We start from the raw sequence: 12,757 nt of genomic DNA, 5'->3' as shown, positions 1-12,757 counted from the left end.
CCTTCTCGAAGCCGCGCATCCAGGCAAGAAAATTCGGCGTCTTTTCTCATTTAACCCGCGTTTCCATTAACTCAGTCCCGGCACCAGCTAATCCGCGGCACCGAAGGCAAAAGGAGGCTAATTAATGACCAGCTTTTCCAGTCAAGACCGGCGATAATTGCGTTGGTGGCCTTTATGATTACGGATAAAAACGGCGCGGCTGACACGGAGGCCCGTGTGCACTCGGCGTCGGAGGAAGTGAGGAGGTGGGCGGCCGGCGCCGAGCAGAAAATCTCTAATAGAAGAGAGATAATGAACAGGCCGGCCGGGCATTCATGGGGAAAAACCCATTTCGTTACCACGCGAAATTAGGTGGTTGGAAGGAGTTTGCTCATTGTTCTCATCTTGTAGCAACCGGGCCGAGGCCTGCGCCCCGACAGCGCGGACCTGACGGGGGAGGGGGGCGGCCTGGGTGTGCGCCCGCGGCCTGCGCCCCGACAGGACAGCGCGGACCTGACGGGGGGGGGGGGGGCGGTGCGCGTCGGCGCGGGGCCTGTGTCCCTGCGGTGTCCCCAGGAAGGTGCTCGAGAAACTTTGAGAGACCCCGCCCCCTTCCGTGCTTGTTTGACATCTCTGGGCTCCAGCCCCCTCCTCAGAACATTTGCGGTGCCTGCTATGGACAAACGGTGTCCCTCACACTCCCTGGAGGAAGGATGCAGGCCAAAGACTTCACGTTGTTAATGGTTTGAAAATCGGAGCCCTTAAGAAAAAATAGTGATGCTCTGAGTTTCCTTTTGAAAACACCACCATCTCCCTAATGTGGAGTTAGAAAGAACTTCCCTCCTTGTTTGGGGGTTGGGTTCTGGAAGGTCCTCCGGTGCCTGCTTAAACCAACCACCCCCCCCCCACCCCCACCCCCCTCTGTGCTGAGCTGTCACATTCAGGTTCCGCTGGGAAAGGGTAGTTTCCAGGAGGTCGTAATTTGCTAGGCACTAACCGCTCCTTCTCTCCTGTTCTGCAGAAAAGCAAACTCAAGCTCCTGCCTCGCCGGGCGGAGCAGGAAGACTCGACCCCGTTCGTGGTGCTCACCCTGGTGTCCGTCGTGGCCATGGTGGGGGTGCTCCTGGCCTCCGGGGTCATCTACTGCCTGCGCCACACCTCCCGCTCCGGGCTGCAGGACAAGCTGTCGGGACCAGGGGACCACCCGGGCCCGGACGCCACGGCCGCCTACCAGGTAGGGGCTCCAGCCACCGCGCAGATCAGATCGGACAGCTGCCCGAGGCCCCTCCCTGCCCGCTGCTCCCTTCCCGGTAGTTTGGGCCTTTCCTCATTAGCATTCACAGAAGTGCCCTAACCACAGTTTTAGTGCTTTGTGTTAACCTTACTCTCTTCTCGGCGGGTCTCAGTTAGCTGTGAAAGCAGGTTGCTCATTAGAAACGGGAAAGTACAAAGCATGAATTACATATCACCTGATATCTTCCTTAGTTTGGCCACTATTAGCAAAAAAAATGCCAAAGTTGCAAGATAAATTGGCCGTGTGGGTTTTTGAAGACGCCTCTTAAGTTGTGGGCTTCCTCGGGGCCTCATGTGGAGAGATCCTTTGGGCTGACCGCTGCCGCCCCTGCTGTTTCGTGGATAAAGGGAAATCTAATGCAGATAAGTGGGAAGTAAACGCAGGACGTCTCCTTGAGGGCCAGGGCGGCGGCCTCATGCTGGCGACACATAACCGTCCCGGACACACCTGGAAACAAGTCCGAAGCCGAGGGGAATGTCAGGAAGGCAGGTTCAGACCACCCGGGAAGGCAGGGAATTCGCGGAACATTTGGACGTTCCGTAGCCTACGCTTCGTACTCGGTAACGCCCTGTAGCGAAAACGTACCTTCGGGTTCAGCGGCCCGCGGTACGCACCGGTCAGGGTGCTGGATTCCTTTTAACATAAAATAGCATTTAGCTCTGAGGACGTTTTCCTGTTTGGGAAGGTAAAACGTTCCATCATCGTTTTAAAAATGCAATCATATGTGTTTGTGGAAGATTCTTTGCCACTGGACTAGATTCTCTGTTTTCTTGGGTGACGTGATTGCGCTGTGGACCCTGTCCGTCTTGTACACGGCACGTCATATTTACAGTCGTGTATTCGTTGAATGTTACTCTCCTGTCATGACAGTCATACGGGGTGGGGGGGCCTCTCAAGCTCTTTCTAGAACCACCCTCCCACCCCCCCACCCCCGCAAGCTGTCCTGCAAGGTGCCATCTGGGACTGGCCTCAGCCGACTGTTTTTGCTCCTTGGGCCGTCCTGACGCTGGCCCACGGAAGGCGCGGGGAGGAATTTATAAAAACAGTGTGCTTAAAAGAGACCGGGAGGTAGCCTCCCCCACCCCCTATTTCAGAATTCTTGCTGCTGCCCCTGAGTGAAGAAGGACCGCTCTGGTTTTCTGGAGGAGGTCACAGGCTGGTCAGTGCGATCTTCTCTTATAAAGAAATGGCAACTTCAAATGTGTGGGAGGTGACATTTCAGCCCCAGCGCACGGCTCAGCTTCAAAGCAAAAGAAAAATCACGTTTGAAGAAGGAGCTTAGAAAAAAATGTCACATAAACTAGTAAGAATTTATCCAGAAATTCTATTGAGCAAGACCATCAGTGTAGGGTGCCGGGGCTTGTGGGCCGTGTCTGTGCCAGGACATAAATAAATTATCACACCAGTTCTGTTCCATGTGCAAGAGACAGGAGATCACACAGGCCTGGGTTTTTAGAAAGCGTGGCATCCTTTGATATGCTTTGAAATTCAAATATAAAATATTGATAGAATGGAAAGGTTGGGCTTGCATGCAGAAATGACCAAGTTTGGCAAAAATGCAGGTTGAAATTGCACACTCAGAACCGAGTTTCTGATAATTAACAGAAAGAAAATCTTGCCCGTGACAGCTCTAATTAATAGTATCTGTAATTAAAATCCTGCCCTTCCAGCAGGAAAATTGTTTGAATTTCTTGGAGTGACCTTTTTGCTATCCCTCCTGGGGGCATGGTGGTTAAGTTGATATTGATTTTATAATGAGCTCTGGTTTGTTTAATAAGAATCTGTAATCCAGACAATAAATGAAATGTGTGCCTTTCTTCAATCCAGATTAATAAAAAGGAAAAAAGGAAAAAAGGAAAAAAAAACTTTTCCTTTAAAAATACGATCTAGGGGAAATTTGGAAATGAAATTACTGTAAAGATTTTCCGATGGGCTTGGTTTTGAAGTCACTGAAGTACACGGTTTAGGGAAGTTCTCTGATTAAATGTGGGCATTTGCCCCAACGTGGCCTGTTCGCTGGGGAGACGACGCAGGTGCTCGAGCAGCTACGGCGTTGTGGTTTGCCATTAGCGGGACAGGACTCGGCGCACGGGGAAGGGGCTTCACGACTCTCACCTCTGGGTTTAGCTGACTCATGTGTCACCGGCTCTTAGAAGGGTAGCTACCAAGAGAGGGTGTTTAACGTTTGTCAGTGAAGCAGGTATTAGCTCATTAATGCGTCCGCACTAAATGCGTTTTCTAGAGCTACCCCAGAGCCCCCTCCACACTCAGACGTCCTTCTGAGGAGTTGGCTAAAGTAACACGAACAGAAAACAATTTTAGGAAGCGCTGCTTGGGTGCTTCTTAATTTTTGCATCACTGGCCTTCTGCACGCTGCTGGCCCGAGAGGAGAAGTGATGTTCGGATAAACCTGCCCTGCACCCCATCACTGGACGAGGAAACTTGAGCGATTTGATATCCTGCCTTATCTCCTGGGGACGACGAAGATAATCATTTTTATAAACTTCCCGAAAGAAGGTGTGCGTGAAGTTAGAAGTAGCCGACCTGGGAACGAGGGGCGGTGGGTGGCCATGCCCTAGTTCCATCAGCATCGGGATATGAAGTGGCCCTTTAGACGGAAGAAGGGTCCTCGTCAGAACCCGGGAGCCTTCGGTCAGCAGTGAAGGAGGGGAGCCGAGGCGCTGGTGGCCTCTGCACCGGGATTTCTTCTTCCTGGAGAGCCTGCGAGGAGGGCCCAGATGTCCCCAGGTACACGGCGCAGCGTGGCCCACGTGGGCCCTCACGACGCACCCCTGCTGCTGGCTGCCCTCCCAGGTGGGGCTGGTCCCCGCACAGCCCTGCGCCCTCACCGCTCTTGGTCTGGGGCTTTGGGCCACGGTGCGTTCAGGGAGTGTTCCTGGATCATCAGCGCGCTTTTCTTAACTCGGTTTCCAAACAGTGAGCGGCTTGCATCATTAGACCCTAATGCAGACGTGTTTCACCGTCCCCTTCCTTCCTCAGCGTGGAGCTGTCCCCACACAGAGCCAGCGCCTTAGAGCTTAGTGGGCACGTGCGTGTGCGGGTGACCTTGTTTGCTTTACCCATCGGAAAACCAGATATTTCTTCATAGACTCTGACGCTTCAGCACTTACCAAGAGATCAGTCTTACCACGTCTGTCAAACTTGAACTTCCTCAAACCTGAAAGAATCCGGTATATTAACTTTCAGAGTAACTGAAATCAATTTTGAAAGGTCATTTTTTTAATGGCCACCAAACTTTTCCCCGTTGCTTTAGTAGAAAGCATAGCATATCGGGATTAAATCTGTGCTTTGTTATCTGAAAAGGTAATTTCTTTACGTTTATTCTTTCTTCCCCCAAATTGGCACGTTGGTATATCACGTGTACACGGCGTGAATGCGTGTGCACGCACTCACCACGCCTGCCCGCTCCAGGTTCGCTCTGAGGGAGGCGGCGGGGGCCCTCCCCGCGTGGGCGTCCTGCTCTGGGCACTGCTGTGCGGGAACCTCCTCTTTCCCTCTGAGCCCCTTTGAGTGTCGCATCCATTTCTCCGAGGCTTTGATCACCTTGGANCCACCGGCCCCCGCCCCCGCCCCCGCCCCCACGCGTGGGCACAGACCCCGGAATCCTCCACAACCTCTTCTGATGGTCGATTTCACAACACCCCGGGTTCCTTGTTACTTGGAGGCCTTTGGAGCCAGAGACAAGCACGCGTTTGGGCGTGGGGTGGCCTGGACCCAGCGCTGGGTGCACGTCCCACTTTCGGGAGGTAATCAGGGTGTGGTACTAGGTGACATTAGGTGTGCTGTGGCCACTGCTGTTGGGGGGCTCCCTCCGCTCAGGCTGAGGAGCCCATGGCCCAAATGCGGCCTAACTTCCCGCCTCTGGGTGAGGAAGAGCCAGGCGCTCACAGAGGACCCATGGCAGTGGTGGCCTCGTCTCCTGGGCTTTGAATGAGGGGACCTTTTCCCAAGGCGGTTTAATCTTTGGTCGTCGGCACACTCGCTAGTGAGCGAAGAGTTCTCCAGTTCAGGCAGACGACGGCGCTTCTCCCAAGGTCTGTGACCCCCACCACGAGCACCTGAAATTGCCCCTTTCCCTCCACCAAGTCCCTTAGAAAGGCTCTTCTTTGCTTTACGCTTAAGTTTGCAACTCTCCAAAATGCAAAAAAATCTATCCTGCTTCAAAAATGGAAACGTGCCCTAAAATAATATGAAAAAACTCACATTGTTCCTCACCCAGTCGAGCCTGAGAATTGGGATTTTGCTAAGTTTGCCCTTGCAGGAAGTAGCTGCTTGCACCTGTGTCTGTAAGTAGAATTTTCCAGAAGGTCTGCAGGTACTGACTGAGTTGGTGTTTCCTCTGGTGGGAGGGTGAGACCGTGTCCGGGAGTGCTGTGCTCCGCGGCCCCGGGAACAGGCCCAGGCGTCACGGCAGATGCTATGTTGTTGCCTGTGTGCCTCGTGACACAGCCCCGCCATAGACCTGAGGACACCTCGCAGGCTTCCGCCTGGCCGAGCGCAAAGGAATATGTCCGTCCTGAGCATTTTGAGAACGTGTGCTTGTTTGCATGTGCACTCAGTTTCAGATGATGAGCACGAGGGCCAGCAGGCTCGGCTGAATCTTCTAGATCCTTTCCACTCCGGGTCTGAGCACTGTTCAATAAGGCGTCACTTTGTAGTGCGTTTTTCTCTTAAGTCTTAAATTTTCCGATACGCACTTCCCGAGAGCCGCGGCTACACGCCCCTTCTCCGGCTTCTGTGCGATGTGCTTCCTCAAAAATAGCTCCTGAGATTTGGAAATAAATCTAGAGGAGGCGGAAGGCTGGAAAGATTGCCAAAAACATAGCGGAACACAAAAGTGAGGCCTGCTGCTGTCCTAACACAGCAAGCCACCTTCCTTGATCAAACGATAATAATTAGATCAGACTTAATTGAAAATAACAGACCACTCAGTGAGACGCTTGGAAGACAAAAGCTCTGGATGGCTGGCGCTGGGGGTCCCGGGCCCTGGGTTCTGTGGCTTCTTCTTATTCCTGTGCTGCTGTGTTTTATTTTCACGCTTGTAGCCTGCTGGCAGATCTGGGTGCTACTCGAATAACTGTCTCTTAAGGAAGGACCGGGGGGGGCTGGGAGCGTTAGCTCTGCCTCCACTGTGTCCCGTTGTGGGGTCCGGCCACCACGGAAGGGCGTGCCCCGGAGCCCTGCAGGGGAGGCTGCATGTCCCCGCGTGGCTGCTGAGCTAGGGCCAGTCGGGGTGGTGGCCGCTGACGTGCCTGCGGTCCCCTGTAATGCAGCTTCCCGTCGGAGTCAGAGCGCACTCCGTGTGGCCTGCGGGGGCTCCCCAGCCGTCCCCCGGCGGCCGCTGGCCGGTCACTCAGCGGCGCCCACAGAAGTGCCCTGAAGCCACACCAGACCCCGTGTCACTCCACGCAGCCACGTCAGGAAAGTCAGCGTCCGACAGGTTGTGCCGTGTCCCAGGCCCCGTGGCTGCTGGTGGCAGAGCTAATCAGGGCGACGTGTGGCATTGGGGCGCCAGGCGAGTGCTCGTCCCACTGCACAGGCTAAGTCCGGGGGCCAGGGAGCCGTGGCTCGTGGGACGGGGCGGAGGCTCCCCAGACCTGACGGTGCCCCCACCCCAGGTGTGAGGCCTGGGGGCCTCAGGAATGTCGAATTCACTTCTCTGCTCAGGCCCTGACTTCTCGTAGACGAGGCATGCAGGCCACCCTTAGTGGCCGCCCCGGAGGCAGGGCCGGTGCCGAGGGGGCCCACCCCGGTCCCAGGCAGGCCCCCAGCCCCCGAGCTCACGCTGGGGACAGCTATGTCCTCATGGGCCGGGCCAGCTTCCCTGTGCCGCGGGCAGCCTGGGGGTGGTGAGCTCCCACCCTGTGGCTCACAGTCCACTCCTCGTGTGAAAAATCTCTTTCTCTCCCGATATTTGAACATGGAAAATAGAGACCACAATGCTGCTCCTTCTGGCCCCGTGCCTCTGGGCACCTCACCCACAGATTGGGATGGAAGGGGCCGAATGCTCTTCCCCGGGGCACTGAAGGTCAGAGAAGGTCACGGAAGGGCAAACGCATCTCAGTTCTAAGTTCAGTGGAAGGGTAGTTCTCTGTGGTGATCGTCGTGGGCCCGTCTGAACCGACCGGCTCCAGCGCGCCCCTCCCTTCCCAGATGTGTATTTATCTCAGGCTCCTGTGCATAGGCTGCTCCCTCCTCTAGGCTCCGTTTGGACAGGTGCACACCATTTCTTTTTTTAGTGTTATTATTTTTTGAGAGACAGAGGGTGCAAGCAGGGGAGGGGCGGGGAAGGCAGAGGATCCAAAGCAGGCTCCGTGCTGACAGCACAGAGCCCGACATGGGGCTCGAACTCACAAACCACAAGATCATGACCTGAGCCAAAGTCGGATGCTCAACCAGCCGAGCCACCCAGGTGCCCCAAGTGGGCACATTGTCTCAACCAAAACTTAAGACACATGATCTGCAAACAAAGCATTACTTCCGGGGACATCAGAGTTCTGTAAACCTCAGCGCGTTTTGTGGAAGGCGGCGAGAGGAGGCGCAGGGGTGAAGAGAAGGAACCGCTGGCCTCTGTGAAGGGACGGGCTTCTCCGCCCATCTGTCGGGGACCAGAGAGCGAGAGTCCTCCCTCAGCCGCGAGCCGGCATGGGGTGGGCGCATCCAAGGGGACCCCCCCCACGCCAGCGTGGCGGACCCTCTGTCAGGAGCTGTCTGCAGTGCGCGCGGCCCCCGGGCTCTCAGAGAGGGTGCCGAGCTACCCTGAGGGACGTGGGTGCGGCAGGAGCAGCTCTCGAGAGGAAAGGGAGAGGTGCAGGGTGCCCTTCCAGGGGTCTAGGGAAGGTGGCCTGAGGAGGGAGGGCGTTCTGGGGGCCACGTGCAGGAGAGAGACCCCACCACGAAGGGCAGCAAGCCCACAGATGAAGGCTGGTCTCCCCAGGCCTCCCTGCCTCTCCGCCAGGAGGGACGGCGTGTGTCGGTGGGCAAGGCTCTGCAGTGGGGAAGCCTGTCCCAGGGCGGCCTGGTGCACGGTGGCGCGGAGCGGAACTGCCCCCAGAGGCTCCTGCTGGCCCCGCGGGGACCGTCCACGGCGGCCCCAGCCCTCGGCGGGCCTTAGGGAGCGTGCCCCGTGCTGAAAGCATTGTGTGCAGGGCAGCGCACGAGCCTGTCAAAGGTGGACAAGTCCAGCTCTTTACACTCACCCACTGGCGTGGAGGAAGGTCATCAGTAACGCAGGGGTGAGGCGAGGAAGGAAAACTGGAGCCTTCAGAGGCACACAGGATGTGTGTTTACAAGCAGGGAGAGCTTTGCGAAGAGCAAATGCACGATCAGACCCAGGAGACTCAGGCAGATGACAGTCCTCTCCAAATGTCAAACGAGGAACATCCAAGATCGCGAGAGGAAGCCTACTCGGCCAGCAGACCGGAGCGGGGAGTCCCGCGGGTCGGGCCTGGGGGCAGCGCCCTGGTCAACATCCCTCTCCTCCCACCCTGGCTGCCCGACAGATGCCGGGTCCGCGCGCGGGGCACCCGGAGGAGCGGAGGCCCCGCACGACCTGTGAAGGGCTGGGTGACTGAACTCAGAAGTGGTCCCGTACATCTTTTCCCAGAAAGCTAATTTCCTCCAATGGAAGAATCACATTTTCTGTAACAATATGGATGGCGAAGACTTTTATTTCACGTTGGACCTTACACGTAGGACCAGTTTACCACATGGAGCATGTGCTTGAGACAAACCGCACCATGATGGTCCCAGGAGCCGAGGATGGTCACCCAGAGGAGGTGAGCAGGAGATGGGCCCAAGACGTGATGTGGTCTGTACTGGATGGAAGTCTGAGCAGCATCACAGCCATTTCTTTTCTTTTCTTTTTTTTTTTTTTTAATGTTTTATCATTCTTGAGACACAGAGACAGAGCACGAGTGGGGGAGGAGCAGAGAGAGAGGGAGACACAGACTCTGAAACAGGCTCCAGGCTCTGAACTGTCAGCACAGAGCCCGACGCGGGGCGCCAACCAGAAACCGTGAGATCATGACCTGAGCCGAAGTCGGGCGCTTGACCGGCTGAGCCACCAGGCGCCCCTCCAGCTATTTCTTATGGAAGGTAACAGTAATAACGTCCTCTCTTGCGTTAGAAGAGCTACATAATTGGGTTTCTCTTCTCCATCTAATTAGTTATTCTCAAACTTCATTGCTCAAAGTATTTCAGTCTCCATTGGGGTTCTCTGCTTTAGGAGAATTGCTGATAATTAAGGATGGAATCTTCTCTATTAGCAAGGACGACACACTCACAAACGGTCTCCAGTTAGGAAGGGGACTGCTGGGAAAAGTATTCACTCAGGAGTTTTCGTTGTAAAAAATAAAGATGTGAGGGCGCTTGGGCTGCAACATCGGCCACCCCCTGGATCACCAAGGTCCACCGGCCCATCTGGCTGCCGAAGCAGGTGTTCCCTCCCTCCCCCCCCCCCGACTCCACGTGCGTCCCTCCTAAAGCTGCACGTGAAGAGGACCCCTTCCCCTATGGGGGATCTCAGCATAAGGCACATAAGTGGCTGTGTCCCCTGCGGGGACCTCCAGACGGCTCTAGGGTCTCTTTGCGGGAGCACGTGGGGCAGTCCGATTCCGAGACTCCAGACACGGCCAAATAACCTGCTGCTGGTGGCCTGCCTTTCTTAAAGAAAACATAAAACATTTTAAATTTTTTAATGTTTGTTTATTTTTGAGGGAGAGGGAGAGAGAGAACCAAAGAGACAGAGCGTGAGCAGGGGAGGGGCACAGAGAGAGGGAGAGACAGAATCTGAAGCAGCTCCGGGCTCTGAGCTGTCAGCACACAGCCCGATGCGGGGCTCGAACCCTTGGATCGTGAGATCGTGACCTGAGCCAAAGTCGTTAAGCGACTGAGCCCCCCAGGCGCCCCCAAAACCATTTTTAATTTAAAGTTTGAAAATAAACCAACCAGCGAAACTACGTGTGTGGGTATAGGTTTGTGTGTGTGTCCTGTGTACGAGTACTCGGAAAACAGGAAATGGAAGATTCAGAGGTGACTCCATTAGCACATCAGGCCGAGGTTTTAACGTGTGTGATTGCATATGGCATTTGAAGAACGTGAACACGAAACGCAGCTGTAAACCTGGGCTGACCCGATGGCGTCCGACTGAGAGCGGCGCCAGGGGCTTGGGTGACAGACCGGCACCGGGAGTCAGCACCAGGCGCAGCTGGACTGCGCTTCCCTGACTGAAGTTAAGCATTTGGGTGCGTTTTGTAAGTGAAGCGCTTTGTCCCTTTTATTCTATGTGAAGACAGCGAACCAGAAGAATAACCAAAAAGCAGTGTTCCTAGAGTTGCACCTTCCATAAATCCGTAAATCTTATGCTCTAACCAGAAACCAGCATTTCCTGAGAAGCCAAATAGTCAGTTGGAAGGGACGTTCCACCCTGTTTCCGTGTTTTGGGACCATCTCCCCACCCTGGGGCTGCCGTTCTCTCCCACGTTCAAGGACAATGAAAACCTGAGTTCAGGGGCCCCAAACTTTGACACCGAGACACAAGGGGAAACTGGACAAAACCTCAGACTCTCAGCTGCGTGAAGCCTCGTCTTCCGGCCTCAGGCCCTGCGTCTCCAGACGGTGGCCTCCCTGCCTCTGTGTCCGGGGTTTTCTGGGCACGTTGCACGCCTGCAGGCCCACGCCAGGCAGCGGGGCGGAGCGGGGCCCCTGTGCGCGGCGGGCGGCCTCCCAAGCGNTCCCCGCCCCCCGCCTGCCGCAGAGCCCGCCCCACGGCCTTCGCTCCTGAGTCACAGGATGGCGTCCTCGCTGGTGTCGCACAGGGCCGTTGGGAGCACCTGTCCCCCTGTGGGGGACGACAGAGTCTCACAAGCTGTCACGGGGCCTCCGAGGCCGAGGACGCAGGATGGGGCTCGCGGTGGTGGCCCAGCCTGCTGCCCCAAAGCCACCAGGCCCCAGCTCCCGGGGCTTCCTGCCACGAGGTCGCCATTCAGAGCAGCCTCAGGGGGAGTAAATGGGCCCCAGGACGAGGTGCAGAGGCAGCTGCGTGGGCGACCGCCCCGCCCCCGCCCCCGGGCCCTGCCCTTTGGCTTAATTAGGCAACGCTGCAGAAAAGAAGGAGTGAATACCTTTTGTGTCCCCGCAGGCTCCTCGCAGCCCCTCGAATATCCCCTGTGCTTTTCTGCCTCTGAACCTTTGTGCAGACTGCCCCCCTCACACTGAAAGCCCTCCCACTCGGCTTTATCCTTCCAGATCATTCCCATCTGTCAGCCTGCTCAGACCCCACACCCTCACCAAGCCTTCCCGCCCGGCCCAGGATGGCCTGTTCGCTCTCAGCACCAGGACCCTTTCATCGGACCCTTTGTTCTGCCCTGACGTGGCCTCCGGGTGTGCGGCTAGTCCGTCACCACGGGTCCAGTCTGGGGTTCCTTCCCCACCGGTGTGGGCGGCTCCTTCCCGGCCAGGTCCTGCCGTGAGTGTGAGGAGCACCTGAGTCTCCTGAAATGGCAGATCCATGTGACGAAGGCACCTCACCTAGCAGGGGAGTGTTTGGTGCTTGGGAAAAGCCAGCCGACATGTGGCCCTGATATGGGAGCAGCCAGCTGGGGGGCTGGGGGGGGCAGCCTGTGGGCTGCGCCCCCCGACCGTGGCTGGTGACAGCGGCACCCAGAATAGAGCCCCCTGCAGGGAGCACCCGGGACTGAGCCACGTGGCAATGGCAATGTGACGGGTGACGATTACTCATCACCTTTTGGGACCAAGAAGAAAGTTAGAAAGTGACAGGAGTTTCTTGTAGGAAGCAGCCGCTCACGCCTTTGGCCACGTGGGCCCAGGCCGCTCCGAGGAGGCCCAGGGTTTAGTTTTGCTGGACTTGGCGGCTTGGCAGCGTCTGCATCTGAAACGTGCGTGCGGGGCGCTCGAGGCTGGCTCTGTGCTGGAGGTCAGGCGGGACCTGTGAGCCCCGGAGCCATCGCTGGACACTCAGTGGCAGGTCGGGTGCGGGCCTTGGGGCCCAGCTGCTTCAGGGCTCGATTCTGCTGTCGGATCCGCGTGCAGACGCGGCCGGCGGGGCCGTTTGGGGCTGCAGTAGGGGGGTGTCGGGCGTCGGGGGGGGACCGCACGTCAGACGCCCCCCCCCCACCCCGAGTTCTGCTTCGCACAATGGTTGTCAGCTGCGGGCTCCGCAGGGACCTTTACTGAGATGATGTGTTTCCTTCCTCCGTTTTTATCGTCCTGGCTCTTTCCTGACTTCAGTCTGATGTTTATCAAGAGCAGAGCAAGGGGAGAAGGCGACTTTGGTCGCCAAGGAGAGGTGGCCTCTGAGAAGGGCAGGCGCCGCCTATCTGGCCTCGGGTACATGGCGTACAGTTGGACGGAGTCGTGTGTGTGTGTGTGTGTGTGTGGAGCCGCCCGTGTGGACGGCCTGCCACCTGCGGGTCCTGTAAGGCTGGAGGAGTCCCCGAACTG

At 56.8% G+C, this 12,757-nt stretch overlaps 1 protein-coding gene across 1 annotated transcript in view; it reads left to right on the top strand.

The window, feature by feature from the left end:
• PTPRN2 (protein tyrosine phosphatase receptor type N2) overlaps positions 1-12,757 on the top strand; it is a 639,986-nt gene that overhangs the window by 536,124 nt on the left and 91,105 nt on the right. Inside the window, exon 13 of the mRNA XM_077761727.1 lies at positions 1,001-1,213. Within this exon, the coding sequence (XP_077617853.1) occupies positions 1,001-1,213 (213 nt within the window). The remainder of the gene's footprint in view (positions 1-1,000; positions 1,214-12,757) is intronic.

Source organism: Crocuta crocuta, unplaced genomic scaffold (genome assembly GCF_008692635.1).
Source record: "Crocuta crocuta isolate KB4526 unplaced genomic scaffold, BGI_CrCroc_1.0 scaffold408, whole genome shotgun sequence".
NCBI classification, from domain to species: domain Eukaryota; kingdom Metazoa; phylum Chordata; class Mammalia; order Carnivora; family Hyaenidae; genus Crocuta; species Crocuta crocuta.
This window is presented reverse-complemented; position numbering and strand designations above follow the sequence as displayed.